Raw genomic sequence first — 24,837 nt, 5'->3', positions numbered from 1 at the left:
CAAGAACGACAAGTCAACTTAGAGAGGAGGTGCAGCGGCTAATGGACTGGTGCAGAGCCAACAACCTGTCTCTTAATGTGAACAAAACGAAAGAGATGGTTGTTGACTTCAGGAGGGAACGGAGCGACCACTCTCCACTGAACATTGACGGCTCCTCAGTAGAGATCGTTAAGAGCACCAAATTTCTTGGTGTTCATCTGGCAGAGAATTTCACCTGGTCCCTCAACACCAGCTCCATAGCCAAGAAAACCCAGCAGCATCTCTACTTTCTGCAAAGGCTGAGAAAAGATCATCTCCCACCCCCCATCCTCATCACATTCTACAGGAGTTGTATTGAAAGCATCCTGAGCAGCTGCCTGGTTTGGAAATTGCACCATCTCAGATTGCAAGACCCTGCAGCGGATAGTGAGGTCAGCTGAGATCATCAGGGTCTCTCTTCCCACCGTTTTGGACATTTACACTGCACACTGTATCTGCAAGGCAAACAGCATTATGAAGGACCCCATGCACCCCTCATACAATCTCTTCTCCCTCCTGCCATCTGGGAAAAGGCACCGGAGCATTCGGGCTCTCACAACCAGACTGTGTAACAGTTTCTTCCTCCAAGCCATCAGACTCCTCAATACCCAGAGTCTGGACTGACACCAACTTACTGCCTCTACTGTGCCTATTGTCTTGTTTATTATTTATTGTGATGCCTGCTCTGTTTTGTGCACTTTATGCAGTCCTAGGTAGTCTGTAGTCTTGTGTAGTTTTTTTCCTGTGTTGTTTTCACGTAGTTCAGTGTAGTTTTTGTACTGTTTCATGTAGCACCATGGTCTTGAAAAAGGTTGTCTTGTTTTTACTGTGTACTGTACCAGCAGTCATGGTCAAAATGGCGATAAAAAGTGACTTGACTTGAATTCCTCCAGGACACACAGCACCCATGGAGAATCTCTTCTGCACACTCTCTGTTTGTAACCACATCTTTTGTGTAGGATGGTGATTAGGACAATGTAGATTCCCATGGCTGCCATGCACCACTTCCTGCACCTTGGACACGAAACTACAATCTTCACAGCATATTTCAATGAGAACAAAACTGAGTCTGACTGTAATTTCTGCCCCTAATTATAAAGCCCACTAACACGAGGTCTCTCTCAATCTGTCCTCCAGTCTCTCAGTCTGTCCCTCGTACTCCCTCACTCCCCTGTACCCCCCTCACTCCCTCGGTCCTTGCCCCCTCACTCTCCACCTAATCCTTGTGAGGACCACTGTGTTCTTGTCAGATTTCTCCAACAGCTTTCCAGGGAAGAGTCTGGGAAGTAGATCCAGGGATATTGTTTCCTGTTCAGCCACTGGGATTAGGATTAAGGTCAGGCCGTCTCTCCTCTCCCCCCCTTCCTCTCTGTGAGAACAACAGCCCAGGTCATGGGGAATTGCATCTGCAACTCCGAGTATGGAAGAAGAGGACAGCAGTGTGCAGGCAAATGGAGGGATGGTGGGCTCCTGTCATGCTGCGACTGTCTCACCACCTCTCTCGTCACAGCAGTGGAAATTCCACCGGTCACAGACTTTCACCTACCGCAACGGGATTGCTCTGCCGCTTGTGCCCAAAGTGGGAATCGGCGGGTTGCCCATACCTGTGAATAAGGTGTCCCAGTCAGATGAGGATGAACTGGCAAACAGGAAGCCCACCCTGACCTACGGACAGAGTCGGGCAGCCCCTCCATCCGACTTCATCCCCGCGCATGTGGCCTTCGACAAGCAGGTGAGCCGGAGCTGCCTCCCCTTTCAGCTCCTCCCCCTGAACCCTTCTCCCTCCCTCCTCTACAGCCTGGCCTCCAGCCCCATACAGTGCCCTTTCTCCCCTCCACCTCATTGACCCTAAGCTCTTCCTCCCCCTCCATGGCCCGCCTACCCACAGACTGAGCTAAGTGTAGAGGGAGATCCACAGCAGCAAAATGAACAGTTCAGTGAGTTTTACGAAGAACATATGCAACGAAAGGCAAAAATAATGATTGTCAGGCCAACACGGGCTGCTAACTAAAACTTCTAACATAAAGTATAACTCTGTCACTGCAGCTCAGAAGTACTAAATTAATACCAAATAATACGGTTCCTTTGTAGTGTCAAGCTGAATCATAAGCTTCTTTCCCAGAATGTGGACTGAGATAGTCACTGCAGTTTCTGTGAAGGCTGAACAAGTCTGAAATGAGAGGAAGGGAGTTAAATACAACCACAGTGAGACACTAACTGGCTGGAATATGCAGTCACGAGCATGATTGCTGGTCGTGTTCAGCTGCTGCCTGCACAGGCAAAGTCTCTCACACTCACTCCAACCCCACCAGCACCCTGTCCCTGCTCGCCTCTCCTCCCCACCAGCACCCTGACCCCCTCCCCTCCCCTCTCCTCCCCGCCAGCACCTTGTCCCCCTCCCTTCCCTCTCCTCCCCACCAGCACCCTGTCCCCCTCCCCTTCCCTCTCCTCCCCACCAGCACCCTAACCCCCTCCCCTTCCCTACCAGCACCCTGTCCCTGCTTGACTCCCCTTCCTCCCCGCCAGCACCTTGTCCCCCGTCCCTCTCCTCCCCACCAGCACCCTGTCCCCCTCCCTTCCCTCTCCTCCCCACCAGCACCCTGTCCCCCTCCCCTTCCCTCTCCTCCCCACCAGCACCCTGACCCCCTCCCCTTCCCTACCAGCACCCTGTCCCTGCTTGACTCCCCTTCCTCCCCGCCAGCACCTTGTCCCCCGTCCCTCTCCTCCCCACCAGCACCCTGTCCCCCTCCCTTCCCTCTCCTCCCCACCAGCACCCTGTCCCCCTCCCCTTCCCTCTCCTCCCCACCAGCACCCTGACCCCCTCCCCTTCCCTCTCCTCCCCACCAGCACCCTGTCCCCCCTCCACTCCCCATCAGCACCCTGTCCCCCCTCTCCTCCCCACCAGCACCCTGTCCCCCCTCTACTCCCCACCAGCACCCTGTACCCCCTCTCCACCCCTCAGGCACCTGGTCCCACCTCCACTCCCCACCAGCACCCTGTCCCCCCTCCACTCCCCACCAGCACCCTGTCCCCCCTCTACTCCCCACCAGCACCCTGTTCCCCCTCTACTCCCCACCAGCACCCTGTACCCCCTCTCCACCCCTCAGGCACCCTGTCCCCCCTATACTCCCCACCAGCACCCTGTCCCCCCTCCACTCCCCACCAGCACCCTGTCCCCCCTCTACTCCCCACCAGCACCTTGTACCCCCTCCACTCCCCACCAGCACCCTGTCCCCCCTCTACTCCCCACCAGCACCCTGTACCCCCTCTCCACCCCTCAGGCACCCTGTCCCCCCTCTACTCCCCACCAGCACCCTGTCCCCCTCCCCACCCGGTCTCCTCCTCCACGCTGACCATGGTGCCTTCCTTGCAGGTGCTGAGCTTCGATGGCTATTTCAAGGAGACGGTGCGGGAGTCAGCAGACGAGCATTTCCGGGTGCGGCGCATCGTTTTGTACTACTACCTGGAGGATGACAGCATCGCCATCTATGAGCCGCGGGTGGATAACTCGGGGCTGCCCCAGGGCAAACTCATCAGCCGGCAGCGGCTGCCCAAAGATGACCAGGGCCACACTTGGCATTGGAAGGACCTCAATGTGGCCATGGACTTGGTGGCCTACGGTCGGCGTTATCGTCTCACTGGATGCGACAAGTTCACCTGTGTGGGTGCCACCTTGTCCGAGGGTCACGGTGTAACTCTGAGTGTATTTCCTCCCTTTAATGAGGAGGTTCTCAACCATGATCCCAGGAATGAAAGGGTTAACATATGAGGCATATTTGATGTCTCCTGGCTGGTACTCACTGGAGTTTAGAACAGTGAGGGGGATTTCATTGAAACTAATCCAATATTGGAAGGCCTTGACTAAGAGGTTGTGGAGTGGATGTTTCCTACTGTGGGGGGAGTCTAGGACCAGAGGACACAGCCTCAGAATAGAGGGACATCCCTTTAGAACAAAGGGGAGCAGGTATTTCTTTAGGTCCTTGACCCTAGGTGAGAGAGGGGGAGAAGGAGAGGGAGATATCAGCCAGGGTTCCTGCTCCCCATCACTGAACAATAACTCTAGGTGGGAGAGGGAGGGAGGGGGTATGAGCCAGGGTTCCTGCTCACCATCACTGAACAATAACCCCTTGGTGAGAGGGAGATATTAGCCAGAGTTCTTGCTCCCCATTGCTGAACAGTCACCTTTGTCTATTGAAGGCCTGGGATGGCAACAGGCTTTGGCCTGGGCCCTGGTGTGGAGAAGGATGTGTTTCATTCAGTGCGTGTTTTCTCCACAGTTCCAGTGCTGACCTTCGGGGTGTCTCTGTCTCTCCAGGATTTCATGGTCAGCCATGGCATCGTCCCCAATTGTCCAGAGATGATGCCAACGGACTCCTACACAGAGAATCGTAAACCTCCAGCTCGGCAGTTCGTCACCCCATCCGACTTTGACAAGCTAAAGCAATTCCTGACCTACGATCGCAAGGTTAGTATTGAGGCACCAGTCATACATTGGCCCTGTGATTGAGACCCATTGGTGACCACTCTGTGATTACAATCAGATATTGACCATTCTGTAAGTGTGATCTACACAGTGACCCTCTGTGATTGAAACCAGACAGTGACCGCTTTATAATTGAGACCAGACAATGACCCTCTGTGATTGAGACCAGACAGTGACCCTCTGTGATCGAGCCCAGACAGTAACCCTCTGTAATTGAGACCAGATAGTGACCGCTTTACAATTGAAACCAGACAGTGACTGCTCTGTAATTGAGACCAGACTGTGACCGCTCTGTAATTGAGAACAGACAGTGACCCTCTGTGATTGAGACCAGACAGTGACCCTCTATGACTGAGATCAGACAGTGACCCTCTGTGATTGAGACCAGACAGTGACGCTCTGTGATTGAGAACAGACAGTGACCCTCTATGATTGAGACAGACAGTGACGCTCTGTAATTGAGACCAAACAGTGACCCTCTGTGATTGAGACCAGACAGTGACACTCTGTAATTGAAACCAGATAGTGACCGCTCTGTAATTGAGACCAAACAGTGACGCTCTGTGATTGAGACCAGACAGTGACGCTCTGTGATTGAGACCAGACAGACCCTCAGTAATTGAAACCAGACAGTGACCCTCTGAGATTGAGACCAGACCCTCTGTAATTGAGACCAGACAGTGACCCTCTGTAATAGAAACCAGTCAGTGACCCTCTGTGTTTACAATCAGATAGTGACCGCTCTGTAATTGAGACCAGACAGTGACGCTCTGTGATTGAGACCAGACAGTGACGCTCTGTGATTGAGACCAGACACTGACCCTCTGTGATTGAGACCAGACAGACCCTCTGTAATTGAGACGGGACAGTGACCCTCTGTGATTGAGACCAGACCCTCTGTAATTGAGATCAGACAGTGACCCTCTGTGATTGAGACCAGACAGTGACGCTCTGATTGAGAACAGACAGTGACCCTCTATGATTGAGACCAGACAGTGACGCTCTGTAATTGAGACCAAACAGTGACCCTCTGTGATTGAGACCAGACAGTGACTGCTCTGTTATTGAGACCAGACAGTGACCCTTTGCGACTGAGACCAGACAGTGATGCTCTGTGATTGAGACCAGACAGTGACCGCTCTGTGATTGAGACCAGACGGTCACCCTCTGTGATTGAGACCAGAAAGTGACCCTCTGTGATTGAGACCAGACAGTGACCCTCTATGATTGAGACCAGTGACCCTCTGCAATTGAGACCAGACAGTAACTGCTCTGTAATTGAGACCAGACAGTGACCCTGTGTGATTGAGACCAGACAGTGACCCTCTGTAATTACAATCAGATAGTGACCGCTCTGTAATTGAGACCAGACGGTGACCCTCTGTGATTGAGAATAGACAGTGACCCTCTGTGATTGAGACCAGACGGTGACCCTCTGCAATTGAGACCAGACAGTAACTGCTCTGTAATTGAGACCAGACAGTGACCCTGTGTGATTGAGACCAGACAGTGACCCTCTGTAATTACAATCAGATAGTGACCGCTTTGTAATTGAGACCAGACTGTGACCGCTCTGTAATTGAGAACAGACAGTGACACTCTGTGATTGAGACCAGACAGTGACCCTCTATGACTGAGATCAGACAGTGACCCTCTGTGATTGAGACCAGACAGTGACGCTCTGTGATTGAGAACAGACAGTGACCCTCTATGATTGAGACAGACAGTGACGCTCTGTAATTGAGACCAAACAGTGACCCTCTGTGATTGAGACCAGACAGTGACACTCTGTAATTGAAACCAGATAGTGACCGCTCTGTAATTGAGACCAAACAGTGACGCTCTGTTATTGAGACCAGACAGTGACCCTTTGCGACTGAGACCAGACAGTGATGCTCTGTGATTGAGACCAGACAGTGACCGCTCTGTGATTGAGACCAGACGGTCACCCTCTGTGATTGAGACCAGAAAGTGACCCTCTGTGATTGAGACCAGACAGTGACCCTCTATGATTGAGACCAGTGACCCTCTGCAATTGAGACCAGACAGTAACTGCTCTGTAATTGAGACCAGACAGTGACCCTGTGTGATTGAGACCAGACAGTGACCCTCTGTAATTACAATCAGATAGTGACCGCTCTGTAATTGAGACCAGACGGTGACCCTCTGTGATTGAGAATAGACAGTGACCCTCTGTGATTGAGACCAGACGGTGACCCTCTGCAATTGAGACCAGACAGTAACTGCTCTGTAATTGAGACCAGACAGTGACCCTGTGTGATTGAGACCAGACAGTGACCCTCTGTAATTACAATCAGATAGTGACCGCTTTGTAATTGAGACCAGACTGTGACCGCTCTGTAATTGAGAACAGACAGTGACCCTCTGTGATTGAGACCAGACAGTGACCCTCTATGACTGAGATCAGACAGTGACCCTCTGTGATTGAGACCAGACAGTGACGCTCTGTGATTGAGAACAGACAGTGACCCTCTATGATTGAGACAGACAATGACGCTCTGTAATTGAGACCAAACAGTGACCCTCTGTGATTGAGACCAGACAGTGACACTCTGTAATTGAAACCAGATAGTGACCGCTCTGTAATTGAGACCAAACAGTGACGCTCTGTGATTGAGACCAGACAGTGACGCTCTGTGATTGAGACCAGACAGACCCTCAGTAATTGAAACCAGACAGTGACCCTCTGAGATTGAGACCAGACCCTCTGTAATTGAGACCAGACAGTGACCCTCTGTAATTGAAACCAGTCAGTGACCCTCTGTGTTTACAATCAGATAGTGACCGCTCTGTAATTGAGACCAGACAGTGACGCTCTGTGATTGAGACCAGACAGTGACGCTCTGTGATTGAGACCAGACAGTGACGCTCTGTGATTGAGACCAGACAGTGACCCTCTGTGATTGAGACCAGACAGACCCTCTGTAATTGAGACGGGACAGTGACCCTCTGTGATTGAGACCAGACCCTCTGTAATTGAGACCAGACATTGACCCTCTGTGATCAAGACCAGACAGTGACCCTCTGTGACTGAGATCAGACAGTGACCCTCTGTGATTGAGACCAGACAGTGACGCTCTGATTGAGAACAGACAGTGACCCTCTATGATTGAGACCAGACAGTGACGCTCTGTAATTGAGACCAAACAGTGACCCTCTGTGATTGAGACCAGACAGTGACTGCTCTGTTATTGAGACCAGACAGTGACCCCTTGCGACTGAGACCAGACAGTGATGCTCTGTGATTGGGACCAGACAGTGACCGCTCTGTGATTGAGACCAGACGGTCACCCTCTGTGATTGAGACCAGAAAGTGACCCTCTGTGATTGAGACCAGACAGTGACCCTCTATGATTGAGACCAGTGACCCTCTGCAATTGAGACCAGACAGTAACTGCTCTGTAATTGAGACCAGACAGTGACCCTGTGTGATTGAGACCAGACGGTGACCCTCTGCAATTGAGACCAGACAGTAACTGCTCTGTAATTGAGACCAGACAGTGACCCTGTGTGATTGAGACCAGACAGTGACCCTCTGTAATTACAATCAGATAGTGACCGCTCTGTAATTGAGACCAGACAGTGACGCTCTGTGATTGAGACCAGACAGTGACGCTCTGTGATTGAGACCAGACAGTGACCCTCTGTGATTGAGACCAGACAGTGACGCTCTGTAATTGAGACCAGACAGTGACGCTCTGTGATTGAGACCAGACAGACCCTCAGTAATTGAAACCAGACAGTGACCCTCTGTGATTGAGACCAGACCCTCTGTAATTGAGACCAGACAGTGACCCCCTGTAATTGAGACCAGTCAGTGACCCTCTGTGATTGAGACCAGACAGTGACCCTCTGTGTTTACAATCAGATAGTGACCGCTCTGTAATTGAGACCAGACAGTGACGCTCTGTAATTGAGACCTGTCAGTGACCCTCTGTGATTGAGACCAGACAGTGACCCTCTGTGTTTACAATCAGATAGTGACCGCTTTGTAATTGAGACCAGACAGTGACGCTCTGTAATTGAGACCAAACAGTGACCCTCTGTGATTAAGACCAGACAGTGACCCTCTATGATTGAGACCAGTGACCCTCTGCAATTGAGACCAGACAGTAACTGCTCTGTAATTGAGACCAGACAGTGACCCTGTGTGATTGAGACCAGACAGTGACCCTCTGTAATTACAATCAGATAGTGACCGCTCTGTAATTGAGACCAGACGGTGACCCTCTGTGATTGAGAATAGACAGTGACCCTCTGTGATTGAGACCAGACGGTGACCCTCTGCAATTGAGACCAGACAGTAACTGCTCTGTAATTGAGACCAGACAGTGACCCTGTGTGATTGAGACCAGACAGTGACCCTCTGTAATTACAATCAGATAGTGACCGCTTTGTAATTGAGACCAGACTGTGACCGCTCTGTAATTGAGAACAGACAGTGACCCTCTGTGATTGAGACCAGACAGTGACCCTCTATGACTGAGATCAGACAGTGACCCTCTGTGATTGAGACCAGACAGTGACGCTCTGTGATTGAGAACAGACAGTGACCCTCTATGATTGAGACAGACAATGACGCTCTGTAATTGAGACCAAACAGTGACCCTCTGTGATTGAGACCAGACAGTGACACTCTGTAATTGAAACCAGATAGTGACCGCTCTGTAATTGAGACCAAACAGTGACGCTCTGTGATTGAGACCAGACAGTGACGCTCTGTGATTGAGACCAGACAGACCCTCAGTAATTGAAACCAGACAGTGACCCTCTGAGATTGAGACCAGACCCTCTGTAATTGAGACCAGACAGTGACCCTCTGTAATTGAAACCAGTCAGTGACCCTCTGTGTTTACAATCAGATAGTGACCGCTCTGTAATTGAGACCAGACAGTGACGCTCTGTGATTGAGACCAGACAGTGACGCTCTGTGATTGAGACCAGACAGTGACGCTCTGTGATTGAGACCAGACAGTGACCCTCTGTGATTGAGACCAGACAGACCCTCTGTAATTGAGACGGGACAGTGACCCTCTGTGATTGAGACCAGACCCTCTGTAATTGAGACCAGACATTGACCCTCTGTGATCAAGACCAGACAGTGACCCTCTGTGACTGAGATCAGACAGTGACCCTCTGTGATTGAGACCAGACAGTGACGCTCTGATTGAGAACAGACAGTGACCCTCTATGATTGAGACCAGACAGTGACGCTCTGTAATTGAGACCAAACAGTGACCCTCTGTGATTGAGACCAGACAGTGACTGCTCTGTTATTGAGACCAGACAGTGACCCTTTGCGACTGAGACCAGACAGTGATGCTCTGTGATTGGGACCAGACAGTGACCGCTCTGTGATTGAGACCAGACGGTCACCCTCTGTGATTGAGACCAGAAAGTGACCCTCTGTGATTGAGACCAGACAGTGACCCTCTATGATTGAGATCAGTGACCCTCTGCAATTGAGACCAGACAGTAACTGCTCTGTAATTGAGACCAGACAGTGACCCTGTGTGATTGAGACCAGACGGTGACCCTCTGCAATTGAGACCAGACAGTAACTGCTCTGTAATTGAGACCAGACAGTGACCCTGTGTGATTGAGACCAGACAGTGACCCTCTGTAATTACAATCAGATAGTGACCGCTCTGTAATTGAGACCAGACAGTGACGCTCTGTGATTGAGACCAGACAGTGACGCTCTGTGATTGAGACCAGACAGTGACCCTCTGTGATTGAGACCAGACAGTGACGCTCTGTAATTGAGACCAGACAGTGACGCTCTGTGATTGAGACCAGACAGACCCTCAGTAATTGAAACCAGACAGTGACCCTCTGTGATTGAGACCAGACCCTCTGTAATTGAGACCAGACAGTGACCCCCTGTAATTGAGACCAGTCAGTGACCCTCTGTGATTGAGACCAGACAGTGACCCTCTGTGTTTACAATCAGATAGTGACCGCTCTGTAATTGAGACCAGACAGTGACGCTCTGTAATTGAGACCTGTCAGTGACCCTCTGTGATTGAGACCAGACAGTGACCCTCTGTGTTTACAATCAGATAGTGACCGCTTTGTAATTGAGACCAGACAGTGACGCTCTGTAATTGAGACCAAACAGTGACCCTCTGTGATTAAGACCAGACAGTGACCCTCTGTGTTTACAATCAGATAGTGACCGCTCTGTAATTGAGACCAGACAGTGACGCTCTGTGATTGAGACCAGACAGTGATGCTCTTGACGCTCTGTGATTGAGACCAGACAGACCCTCTGTAATTGTGAACAGTCAGAGACCCTCTGTGTTTACAATCAGATAGTGACCGCTCTGTAATTGAGACCAGACAGTGACGCTCTGTGATTGAGACCAGACAGTAACTGCTCTGTAATTGAGACCAGACAGTGACCCTCTGTGATTGAGACCAGACAGTGACGCTCTGTTATTGAGACCAGATAGTGACCGCTCTGTAATTGAGACCAGACAGTGACGCTCTGTGATTGAGACCAGACAGACCCTCAGTAATTGAAACCAGACAGTGACCCTCTGTGATTGAGACCAGACCCTCTGTAATTGAGACCAGACAGTGACCCCCTGTAATTGAGACCAGTCAGTGACCCTCTGTGTTTACAATCAGATAGTGACCGCTCTGTAATTGAGACCAGACAGTGACGCTCTGTGATTGAGACCAGACAGTGACGCTCTGTGATTGAGACCAGACAGTGACACTCTGTGATTGAGACTGGACAGTGACCCTCTGTGATTGAGACCAGACCCTCTGTAATTAAGACCAGACAGTGACCCTCTGTGATTGAGACCAGACCCTCTGTAATTAAGACCAGACAGTGACCCTCTATGACTGAGATCAGACAGTGACCCTCTGTGATTGAGACCAGACAGTGACGCTCTGATTGAGAACAGACAGTGACCCTCTATGATTGAGACCAGACAGTGACGCTCTGTAATTGTGACCAAACAGTGACCCTCTGTGATTGAGACCAGACAGTGACTGCTCTGTTATTGAGACCAGACAGTGACCCTCTGTGACTGAGACCAGACAGTGATGCTCTGTGATTGAGACCAGACAGTGACCGCTCTGTGATTGAGACCAGACGGTCACCCTCTGTGATTGAGACCAGACAGTGACCCTCTGTGATTGAGACCAGACAGTGACCCTCTATGATTGAGACCAGACAGTGACCCTCTGCAATTGAGACCAGACAGTAACTGCTCTGTAATTGAGACCAGACAGTGACCCTGTGTGATTGAGACCAGACAGTGACCCTCTGTAATTACAATCAGATAGTGACCGCTCTGTAATTGAGACCAGACGGTGACCCTCTGTGATTGAGAATAGACAGTAACTGCTCTGTAATTGAGACCAGACAGTGACGCTCTGTAATTGAGACCAAACAGTGACCCTCTGTGATTGAGACCAGACAGTGACGCTCTGTAATTGAGACCAGATAGTGTCCACTCTGTAATTGAGACCAGACAGTGACGCTCTGTGATTGAGACCAGACAGACCCTCAGTAATTGAAACCAGACAGTGACCCTCTGTGATTGAGACCAGACCCTCTGTAATTGAGACCAGACAGTGACCCCCTGTAATTGAGACCAGTCAGTGACCCTCTGTGTTTACAATCAGATAGTGACTGCTCTGTAATTGAGACCAGACAGTGACGCTCTGTGATTGAGACCAGACAGTGACGCTCTGTGATTGAGACCAGACAGTGACGCTCTGTGATTGAGACCAGACAGTGACACTCTGTGATTGAGACCGGACAGTGACCCTCTGTGATTGAGACCAGACCCTCTGTAATTGAGAACAGACAGTGACCCTCTGTGATCGAGACCAGACAGTGACCCTCTATGACTGAGATCAGACAGTGACCCTCTGTGATTGAGACCAGACAGTGACGCTCTGATTGAGAACAGACAGTGACCCTCTATGATTGAGACCAGACAGTGACGCTCTGTAATTGAGACCAAACAGTGACCCTCTGTGATTGAGACCAGACAGTGACTGCTCTGTTATTGAGACCAGACAGTGACCCTCTGTGACTGAGACCAGACAGTGATGCTCTGTGATTGAGACCAGACAGTGACCGCTCTGTGATTGAGACCAGACGGTCACCCTCTGTGATTGAGACCAGACAGTGACCCTCTGTGATTGAGACCAGACAGTGACCCTCTGTGATTGAGACCAGACAGTGACCCTCTGTGATTGAGACCAGACAGTGACCCTCTGTGATTGAGACCAGACAGTGATGCTCTGTGATTGAGACCAGACAGTGACGCTCTGTGATTGAGACCAGACAGACCCTCTGTAATTGTGAACAGTCAGAGACCCTCTGTGTTTACAATCAGATAGTGACCACTCTGTAATTGAGACCAGACAGTGACGCTCTGTGATTGAGACCAGACAGTAACTGCTCTGTAATTGAGACCAGACAGTGACCCTGTGTGATTGAGACCAGACAGTGACCCTCTGCATTTGAGACCAGATGGTGACCCTCTGTAATTGAGACCAGACAGTGACCCTGTGTGATTGAGACCAGACAGTGACCCTCTGCAATTGAGACCAGACAGTAACTGCTCTCTATTTGAGACCAGACAGTAACTGCTCTGTAATTGAGACCAGACAGTGATCCTCTGCAATTGAGACCAGACAGTAACTGCACTGTAATTGAGACCAGACAGTAACTGCTCTGTAATTGAGACCAGACAGTGACCGCTCTGTAATTGAGACCAGATGGTGACACTCTGTAATTGAGACCAGACAGTGACCCTGTGTGATTGAGACCAGACAGTAACTGCTCTGTAATTGAGACCAGACAGTGACCCTGTGTGATTGAGACCAGTCAGTGACCCTCTGCAATTGAGACCAGACAGTAACTGCTCTGTAATTGTGACCAGTCATTGACTGCTCTGTAATTGAGGCCAGACGGTGACCCTCTGTGATCAAGACCAGACAGTGACCCTCTATGATTGAGACCAGACAGTGACGCTCTGTAATTGAGACCAGACAGTAACTGCTCTGTAATTGAGACCAGACAGTGACCCTGTGTGATTGAGACCAGACAGTGACCCTCTGTAATTACAATCAGATAGTGACCGCTCTGTAATTGAGACCAGACTGTGGCCCTCTGTGATTGAGACCAGACGGTCACCCTCTGTGATTGAGACCAGACAGTGACCCTCTGTGATTGAGACCAGACAGTGACCCTCTGTGTTTACAATCAGTTAGTGACCGCTCTGTAATTGAGACCAGACAGTAACCCTCTGTGATTGAGACCAGTCAGTGATCCTCTGTGATTGAGACCAGTCAGTGATCCTCTATGATTGAGACCAGTCAGTGACCCTCTGTAATTGAGACCAGTCATTGACTGCTCTGTAATTGAGGCCAGACGGTGACCCTCTGTGATCAAGACCAGACAGTGACCCACTATGATTGAGACCAGACAGTGACGCTCTGTAATTGAGACCAGACAGTGACCCTCTGTGATTGAGACCAGACAGTGACACTCTGTGATTACTATCAGATAGTGACCACTCTGTAATTGAGACCAGACAGTGACCCTCTGTTATTGAGACCAGACAGTGACCCTCTGTGATTACAATCAGGTAGTGATCTTTCTGTGAATGCAGAACAGTGAACACTCTGTAACTGTCACCAGAAGCTGACCACTGTGTAATATGACCATTTGCTGACTACTCTGTAATTGAGACCAGACACTGACCATTCTGTAGCTGACACCAGACAGCTACTGCTCTGTAAATAGACAATAAACAATAGACAATAGGTGCAGAAGTAGACCATTCGGCCCCTCGAGTCTGCACCACCATTCTGAGATCATGACTGATCATTCACTATCAATACCCAGTCCCTGCCTTGTCCCCATATCCCTTGATTCCCCTATCCATCAGATATCTATCTAGCTCCTTCTTGAAAGCATCCAGAGAATTGGCCTCCACCATCTTCCGAGGCAGTGCATTCCACACCTCCACAACTCTCTGGGAGAAGAAGTTTTTCCTCAACTCTGTTTTAAATAACTGACCTCTTATTCTCAATCCATGCCCTCTGGTACTGGACTCTCCCAACATCTGGAACATATTTCCTGCCTCAATCCTATCAAATCCTTTAATTATCTTAAACGTTTCAATCAGATCCCCTCTCAATCTCCTCAATTCCAGCGTGTACAAGCCCAATCTCTCCAATCTCTCTGCGTAAGACAGCCCTGCCATCCCAGGAATCAACCTAGTGAATCTACGCTGCACTTCCTCAATTGCCAGAATGTCCTTCCTTAAACCTGGAGACCAAAACTGTACACAATATTCCAGGTGTGGTCTCGCCAGGGCCCTGTACAAATGCAAAAGGACATCCTTGCTCTTGTACTCAATTCCCCTTGTAACAAAGGCCAACATTCCATTTGCCCTCTTCACTGCCTGTTGCACTTGCTCATTCACCTTCATTGACTGGTGAACTAGGACTCCTAGGTCTCTTTGCATTTCTCCCTTACCTAACTCGACACCGTTCAGACAATACTCTGCCCTCTTGTTCCTGCTTCCAAAGTGGATAACTTCACATTTATTCACATTGAATGACATTTGCCAAGTATCTGCCCACTCACCCAGCCTATCCAAGTCTCCCTGTATTCTGCTAACATCCTCTTCGCATGTCACACTGCCACCCAGTTTAGTATTGTCAGCAAACTTGCTGATATAGTTTTCAATGCCCTCATCTAAATCATTGACATAAATCGTAAAGAGCTGTGGTCCCAATACAGAGCCCTGTGGTACCCCACAAGTCACCTCCAGCCAGTCCGAGAAACACCCATTCACTGCTACCCTTTGCTTTCTATCTGCCAACCAGTTTTCTATCCATGTTGAAACCCTGCCCCCAATGCCATGAGCTCTGATTTTACTCACCAATCTCCTATGTGGCACCTTATTGAATGCCTTCTGAAAATCTAGGTACACAACATCCACTGGCTTACCCTCTTCTAACATCCTTGTTACACCCTCAAAAAACTCCAACAGATTAGTCAAGCATGATTTGCCCTTGGTAAATCCATGCTGGCTCGGCCTAATCCTATTTCTGCCATCAAGATGTGCCACTATTTCATCCTTAATAATGGACTCAAGCATCTTCCCCACAACTGACGTTAGGCTAACAGGGCGATAGTTCTCTGTTTTCTCCTTCCCTCCCTTCTTGAAAAGTGGGATAACATTAGCCACTCTCCAATCTTCAGAAACTGATCCTGAATCTAAGGAACATTGGAAAATGATTACCAATGCATCCACAATTTCCTGAGCCACCTCTTTTAGAACCCTCGGATGCAGACCATCTGGACCCGGGGATTTATTAGCCTTCAGTCCTACCAGTCTACTCATCACAGTTTCTTTCCTAATGTCAATCTGTCTCAATTCCTCTGATATCTTATGACCCTGGCCCATCCATACATCTGGGAGATTGCTTGTGTCCTCCCTGGTGAAGACAGATCTAAAGTACGCATTAAATTCTGTTGCCATTTCCCTGTTTCCCATAACAATTTCTCCCAATTCATTCTTCAAGGGGCCAACATTGTTCTTAACTATCTTCTTTCTCTTCACATAGCTAAAAAAGCTTTTGCTATCCCCTTTTATATTCCCGGCTAGACTGAGCTCATACCTGATTTTTTCTCTCCATATTGCTTTTTTAGTTAATATCTGCTGTTCCTTAAAACTTTCCCAATCATCTGAATTCCCACTCATCTTAGCCCTGTCATACTTCTTTTTCTTTAATGCTATACAATCTCTGACTTCCTTTGTCAACCACTGTGGCCCCTTCCCCCTCTTTGAATCCTTCCTTCTCATTGGAATGAACTGCTTTTGCATCTTTTGTATTATGCCCAAGAATATCTGCCACTGCTGATCCACTGTCTTTCCTGCCAGGGCATCCGCCCATTTAACTTTGGCCAGCTCTTCCCTCATGGCTCCGTAGTCTCCTTTATTTAATTGCAACACTGACACCTCTGATCTGCCCTTATCCCTCTCAAATTGTAGATAAAAACTTATCATGTTATGATCACTACTTCCTAATGGCTCCTTTACTTCAAGATCACTTATCAATTCCTGTTCATTACACATCACCAAGTCCAAAATAGCCTCGTTCCTGGTTGGCTCAAGCACAAGCTGTTCCAAAAATACATCCCTTAGACACTCCAGAAACTCCCTATCCTGGGGTCCAGCACCTACCTGATTCTCCCAGTTCACCTGCATGTTGAAATCTCCCATAACGACTGCATTACCTTTAGCACATGCCAATGTTAACTCGCTAATCAACTTGTACCCAATATCCACGCTACTGTTTGGGGGCCTGTACACAACACCCATTAGGGTCTTTTTACCCTTACTGTTCCTCAGCTCAATCCACACAGACTCTACTTCCCCTGTTCCGAAGTCACCTCTTGCTAAGGATTGAATCTCATTCCTCACCAACAGGGCCACCCCACCCCCTCTTCCCATATTTCTGTCTCTACGATAGCACGTATACCCTGGTACACTCAATTCCCAGGCCTGATCCCCTTGCAGCCATGTCTCCATTATCCCAACAATATCATAGTTCCCCATTTTCATCTGAGCTTCAAGCTCATCTGTCTTATTTCTGACACTACGCGCATTCAAGTATAGAATTCTGAGGCCATTCCTCCTCTCTTTGCTTAAAACACTGTCTATTGTACCTAACCCAGCTCCTTGAACTTCCATCGGGCTAATTGCACCCTGAATTTTGATGACCTTCTCAAGATCACCCAAATCTTCTACACATTTAACCCCATGCTCCTTCTGACCAACCCTCTGGATCTGGATCCCTGCGCCCTGCACATCTAATTTAAACTCCCCCGAGCAGCACTGGCAAACACTCCTGCAAGAATGTTAGTACCCCTCCGGTTCAGATGTAGACCGTCCCTTCGAAACAGATCCCAATGTCCCTGGAACAAAGACCAATTATCCAAAAACCTGAACCCTTCCTTCCTGCACCGTGCTCTCAGCCTCGTATTAGTGTGCATAATCATTCTATTCTTCGCCTCACTCGCATGTGGCACAGGTAGCAATCCCGAGATTGTCACCCTGGAGGTCCTGCCTTTCAGCTTCACTCCTAACTCCCTGAACTCTCTTAGCAGGACCCCCTCACTCACCTTACCTACATCGTTGGTCCCTACATGGACCACTACATCTGGGTTCATGCCCTCGTTCTCAAGAATAGCCTGCACCCGATCTGAGATGTCCCGGACCCTGGCACCAGGGAGGCAACATACCATCCGAGACTCCCGATCTGCCCCACAAAATCTCCTATCTGCCCCCCTGACTATAAAATCCCCTAAAACTATCACTCTCTTCTCTTCCCTCCTCCCCTTTCTAGTTGAGGGTTCAACCTCTGTGCCAGAGGCAGGACCACTACAACTCATTCCTGGTAGGTCATCCCCATCAACAGTATCCAGTACGGTATACTTATTGTTAATGGGAATGGCCGCAGGGGTGCTCTGCTCTCTCTGCCTGCTCCCCCTGCCTCTCTGGACCGTCACCCATCTGCCTACTTCTTGGTTTTTTGGTGTGACTACCTCCTGATAACTCCTACCTATGTCTGCCTCTGCCTCCCGAATGATCCGTAGTTCATCCAGCTCCAGCTCCAACTCCCTAACTCGGGCTGATAGGAGCTGCAGCTGGACGCACCTTTTGCAGGTGTGGTCATCAGGGACAACTGTGTTGACCCTGACTTCCCACATACTGCATACGGAGCACACCACTGCTCTGACTGTCTCCCCCATACCTGAACTGGATTGATAGAATAAGTCTAAAAAGCACCTAGCGACCTTACCTTCTTCCCCTCAGCGAGCAATCACACAGGCTTACCGAAGTCCCCTTACACCGAAGCCCACTTAGCCAAAGCCCAGGACTCTGCTTCCACGGACTCCGCTGCCTGCTCTGAAAAGAAGTCCTGCCTTTTAAAGTGCGCACTCGACGCTGACGTCACTCGCGCCTGCGCAGTTCCCCCTCCTCCGCAGGTATTGACCAGGTAGGCTTAAATCCTACCTACACAGTCGAATTCTCTGAGCTCTTAGCTGAATCACAAGCTGTAACTTGCTCCCGATTCAAATGACCACTCTGAAAAGAAGTGTAGGTGAGACGGTGACCACTCCGTCAATGCAGACCAGATTGTGACTGATCTGTAAATGTGACCAGACGGTAACTGCTCTGCAAGTTGTGACCAGACAGTGATGCTCTGTAATTGAGACCACAATCCTGCACAAGGACTCCCAGACCCTTTGCACCTCCGTTTTTGTATTCTCTCCATTTAGAAAACTGTCAACCCTTTCATCTCTTCTACAAAAATGCATGACCATAAACTTCTTGACACTGTATTCCATTTGCCACTTCTTTACCCACTCGCCTAATCTGTTTGTCTTTTTGTAGCCTTTCTACTTCGTCAAAACTACCTGCCCCTTCCACCTATCTTGGTAATATTTACGGACTTTGCAAAAAAGCCATCAATTCCATCACCAAATTGCTGACATATAACATAAAAAGAATCAGTCCCAACACAGACTTCTGTGGAACACCATTGTCAGTGGCAGCCAGCGAGAAAAGGATCCTTTTATTTCCACTTGCTGCCTCCTGCCAGTCAGCCACTGCTTTATCCTTGCTGGAATCTTCCTTGTAATTCCACGGGCTTCTTCCTTGTTAAGCAGCCTCATGTGTGGCACACTGTCAAAGGCCTTCTGAAAATTCAAGTACACAACATCAACTGATTCTCCTTTGTCTATCCTGCGTATTGTACCTTCAAAGAATTCCAACAGATTTGTCAGGCAAGAGGAAGCCATGTTGTCTATGAACTATTTTATCATGTGTCTCTAAATACCCTGAGACTTCATCCTTAATAATAGACTCCAGCATCTTCCCAACCACTGAGGGCAGACTAACTACCCTATAGTTTCCTTTTCTCTGCCTTTCCTTTCTTTAAAAGTGGAGCTATATTTGCAATTTTCCAGTCTTCCAGAACCATTTCAGAATTTAGTGATTCTTGAAAGATCATTACTAATGCCTAGACAATCTCTTAAGCCACCTCTTTCAGAAACCTGGGGTGTACACCATCTGGTCCAGGTCACTTACATACCTCCACACTTTTCAGTTTCCCAAGAACCTTCTCTCTAGTAATGGTAATATAATATACTTCATGACGTCTGACACCTGGAACTTCTGCTATACTACTAGTGATTTCTACAGTGAAGACTGATGCAAAATACTTATTCAGTTCATCCACCATTTGCTTGTCCCCCATTAACACCTATCCAGCATCATTTTCCAGTGGTCTGATATCCACTGTCACCTCACTTTTATACTTTATGTATCTGAGGAAATCTTTGGTATCCTCTTGGATATTATTGGCTAGCTTACTTTTGTATTCCATCGTTACCTTCTTATTCACTTTTTAGTTGCCTTCTGTTGGTTTTTAAAAGCTTTCCAATCCTCTAACTTCCCACTAGTTTTTGCTCCAGTATATGCCCTCTCTTTGGCTCTCATTGTGGCTTTGATCTCTCATTAGCCACAGTCATGTCCTCTTCCCTTTTGAATACTGCTCCTCTATGGGTTCATGTATCCTATGCCTTGCGAACTGGTTCCAGAAATTTCACCCATTGTTGCTCTGCATATAGGCAAAAGGCAGGTAATTTTTGACCAGTGAGTTTAACATCTGTAGTTGGGAAAGTGCTTGAAACTATCATTAAAGAAGAAATAGTGAGGCATCTGGATAGAAATGGATCCTTCAGGCAGACACAGCATGGATTCAGCAAAGGCAGGTCCTGTTTGACAAACTTACTGGAGATAATTGAGGATATAACGAGCACAGTGGATAGAGGGAACAGATGGACGTTATTTACTTGGATTTCCAGAAGGCGTTCGATAAGCTGCCACGTTATCGATTTATCCACAAGATAAGGATGCATAGAGTTAGGGGTGTTGTATTAGCATCGATGGAGGATTGGTTAACTAATAGAAAGCAGAGACTTGGGATACATGGGTGTTTCTCTGATTGGCAATCTGTGGTGAGTGGGGTACTGCAGGGGTCGGTGTTGGTCCTGCAACTGTTCACAATACACATTAACAATCTGGAAGAAGATACTGAGTGTAGTGTATCTAAGTTTGCTGATGACACAAAATTGAGTGGAAAAGCAAATTGTGCAGAGGATACAGGAAGTCTGCAGAGAGCTAGATGGGTTAAGTGAGTGGGCAAGGGTCTGGCAGGTGGAATACAATGTTGGTAAATTTGAAGTTATCCACTTTGGAAGGAAAAATAGAAGATCGGATGATTATTTAAATGGTAAAAGATTGTAGCAAGCTGTTGTGCAGAAGGTTTGGTGTGCTTGTGCATGAATCACAAAAGGTTGGTTCGCAGGTGCAGCAGCTTATCAAGAAGGCCAATGAAATGTTGGCCTTCATTGCTCGAGGGATTGAATTTAAGAGCAGGGAGGTTATGCTGCAACTGTACAGGGTACTGGTGAGGCCGCACCTGGAGTACTGCGTGCAGTTCTGGTCTCCTTACTTGAGGAAGGATATACTGGCTTTGGAGGTGGTACAGAGAAGATTCACCAGGTTGATTCCAGAGATGACGGGGTTAATCTATGAGGAGCAATTAAGTTGCTTGGGATTGTATTCATTGGAATTCTAAAGAATGAGGGCAGATCTTATAAAGTTATGAAAGGGATAGATATGGGAAAGTTGTTTCCATTGGTAGGTAAGACTAGATTTGGGGGAGTAAATTTAAGATGGAGATGAGGAGAAAATGTTTTTCCAAAAGAGCGGTGTTTTGGAATTCTCTGCCCAATGAAGCAGAGGAGGCCACCTCAGTAAATATATTTAAGACAAGGTGGATAGATTTTTGCATAGTAGGGGAATTAAGGGTTATGGGGAAATGCAGTTAGGGTTACTCCAGCTCCTATTTCTTATGTCAACTCTGCTAGTGATCTTTTCTGGTCAATTCTGGTCATCTCCTCTCTCATGTCTCTGTAATTCCCTTTACTCCACTGCAATACTGATACATCTGGCTTTAGCTTCTCCTCAAATTTCAGGAATCCCAAAATGGTTCTTTGCACAACACCAAATCCAGAATAGTTGATCCTCTAGGGGGCTCAACCATGAACTGCTCTAAAAAGCCATCTTGTAGGCAGTCTAGAAATCCCCCCTCCTGGAATCCAGCACCAACCCGATTTTCTGAATCTACCTTCAGATTGAAATCCTCCATAACTAGGGTAATATTGCCCTTTTGGCATGCATTTTCTATCTCTCATTGTAATTTGTAGGCCACATCCTTACTACTGTATAGATAGATAGAATAGTATAGCACATTACAGGCCCTTCGGCCCACAATGTTGTGCCGGCCCTCAAACCCTGCCTCCCATATAACCACCCCCCTTAAATTCCTCCATATACCTGTCTAGAAGTCTCTTAAACTTCACTAGCATATCTGCCTCCACCACTGACTCAGGCAGTGCATTCCACGCACCAACCACTCTACAGGGTCTGTATACAACTCCCATCAAGATCTTTTTACCCTTGCAGTTCCGTTGTTTTATCCACAATGATTCAACACTTGCCGACCCTATGACACCTCTTTCTAATGATTTGATTTTAATATTTTACCAACACGGCAACGCCACCCCCTCTGCCTTCCTGCCTATCCTTTCAATACAATGTATATCCTCGGACATTAAGTTCCCAGCTATAATCTTCTTTCGGCCATGATTCATTCCGTGATGCCTACAACACATAACCAACCATATAACAATTACAGCACTGAAATAGGCCATCTCGGCCCTTCTAGTCCATGCAGAACGCTTACTCCCACCTAGTCCCACTGACCTGCACTCAGCCCATAACACTCCATTCCTTTCCTGTCCATATACCTATCTAATTTTTTTGCTTTAAATGACAATACCGAACCTGCCTCTACCACTTCTACTGGAAGTTCATTCCACACAGCTACCACTCTCTGAGAAAAGAAATTCCCCCTCATGTTACCCTTAAACTTTTGCCCCCTAAGTCTCAACTCATGTCCTCTTGTTTGAATCTCCCCTACTCTCAATGGAAAAAGCCTATCCACGTCAACTCTATCTATCCCTCTCATAATTTTAAATACCTCTATCAAGTCCCCCCTCAACCTTCTATGCTCCAGAGAATAAAGACCTGACTTGTTCAATCTTTCCCTCTAACTCAGGTGCTGAAACCCAGGTAACATTCTAGTAAATCTTCTCTGTACTCTCTCTATTTTGTTGACATCTTTCCTATAATTCGGTGACCAGAACTGTTCACAATACTCCAAATTCAGCCTTACCAATGCCTTGTACAATTTTAATATTACATCCCAACTCCTATACTCAATGCTCTGATTTATAAAGTCCAACATACCAAAAGCTTTCTTCAGCACCCTATCCACATGAGATTCTACCTACAGGGAATTAAGCACCATTATTCCTAGATCACTCTGTTCTATTGCATTCTTCAATGCCCTACCATTTACCATGTATGTCCTATTTGGATTATTCCTACCAAAATGTAGTACCTCACACTTATCAGCATTAAACTCTATCTGCCATCACTCAGCCCATTCTTCTAACTGGCCTAAATCTCCCTGCAAGCTTTGAAAACCTACTTCATTATCCACAACGCCACCTACCTTAGTATCATCTGCATACTTACTAATCCAATTTACCACCCCATCATCCAGATCATTAATGTACTTTGTATATGACAAACAACATTGGACCCAGTACAGATCCCTGAGGCACACCACTAGTCACCGGCCTCCAACCTGACAAACAGTTATCCACAACACTACTCTCTGGCATCTCCCATCCAGCCACTGTTGAATCCTTCTTACTACTTCAATATTAATACCTTTAGAACCGAACCCTTTGATTGCTCTGTTTGGTTTCTTGGGTGAGACAGACATACGCTTGAGTTCGACTAAATATTGAATATTATCTTTTGCTTCTCTCCTGGCTAGATGTCTAATTCTTCTTAGGCGGAGAGATGTTGCCCCACCCACCCGTGCTGAATGGCTTAATGATATCATGTCCTGTTTAGACCTTGAAAAAATTCATTATTCTATTCTTAATTCGGACATAAAGTTTCATAAGTTCCGGGGACCTTTTATTGAGTATTTTCATAACTTTCCTTTTAATTAAGTTTGTTTTTCAGTCCCTTGCTTTCAGCTTTTTTTTGGTAGTAGGCATTATTATCTTCTGTTTTCAATTGTATTTAGAGTTTTGGGGGTTTCAATTTGGGGATTTATATTTTCTATATTTTGTTTTGGTTGGTCTGGAGTTTTTTTTGTGGGGTTGTGGGGTGGACACTGACTTTACATGACTTCAACTTGGGTGCTTTTTCAATTATTTTATTTTGTATTATATCACTATTGTATGTTTATCTTGCACTGTACTAATTTCCTATTTTGTTTTTGGGGTTTTTTTTTGTTTGTAGTGTTGTAGAAAATGCATAAAAAATCAATTAAAAAAATTAATACCTAACGATTAAACCTTCCTAACTAACCTTCCGTGCTGAACCTTGTCAAAGGCCTTAGTGAAGTCCATATAGACAACATCCACTGCTTTACCCCCATCAACTTTCCTCATGACTTCTTCAAAAATTCAATAAGATTTTTCAAACATGACCTTCCACGCACAGATCCATGTTGATTGTTCCTAATCAGACCCTGTCTATCCAAATAATTATAAATACCATCTCTAAGAATACTTTCCATTAATTTACCCACCACTGAAGTCAAACTGACAGGCCTATAATTGCTAGGTTTACTCTTAGAACCCTTTTTAAATAATGGAACCACATGAGCAATACACCAATCCTCCGGCACCATCCCCATTTCTAATGACATTTGAAATATTTCTGCCCTAGCTCCTGCTATCTCTACACTATCCTCCCTCAAGGTCCTAGGGAATATCCTGTCAGGAACCGGAGATTTATCCACTTTTATATTCCTTAAAAGTGCCAGTACTTCCTCCTCTTTAATCATCATAGTTTCCATAACTTCCCTACTTGTTTCCCTTACCTTACACAATTCAATATCCTTCTCCTAAGTGAATACCGAAGAAAAGAAATTGTTCAAAATCTCCCCCATCTCTTTCGGCTCCACACATAGCTGTCCACTCTGATTCTCTAAGGGACCAATTTTATCCCTCACTATCCTTTTGTTATTAATATAACTGTAGAAACCCTTTGGTTTTATTTTCACCTTACTTGCCAAAGCAACCTTGTATCTTCTTT

The 24,837-nt window shown here is 47.4% G+C and overlaps 1 protein-coding gene across 3 annotated transcripts in view; it reads left to right on the top strand.

The window, feature by feature from the left end:
* Window positions 1-24,837, top strand: part of efhc1 (EF-hand domain (C-terminal) containing 1) — a 104,637-nt gene that overhangs the window by 5,797 nt on the left and 74,003 nt on the right. For 2 of the 3 annotated variants that reach the window (XM_059985408.1, XM_059985407.1), the window contains 3 exons: window positions 1,529-1,750; window positions 3,392-3,679; window positions 4,334-4,483. In XM_059985408.1, the coding sequence (XP_059841391.1) occupies window positions 1,529-1,750; window positions 3,392-3,679; window positions 4,334-4,483 (660 nt within the window). The remainder of the gene's footprint in view (window positions 1-1,528; window positions 1,751-3,391; window positions 3,680-4,333; window positions 4,484-24,837) is intronic. The other variant, XM_059985409.1, reaches the window with a different exon arrangement.

This window comes from Hypanus sabinus, chromosome 12 (genome assembly GCF_030144855.1).
Source record: "Hypanus sabinus isolate sHypSab1 chromosome 12, sHypSab1.hap1, whole genome shotgun sequence".
In the NCBI taxonomy this organism is placed as follows: Eukaryota; Metazoa; Chordata; class Chondrichthyes; order Myliobatiformes; family Dasyatidae; genus Hypanus; species Hypanus sabinus.
This window is presented reverse-complemented; position numbering and strand designations above follow the sequence as displayed.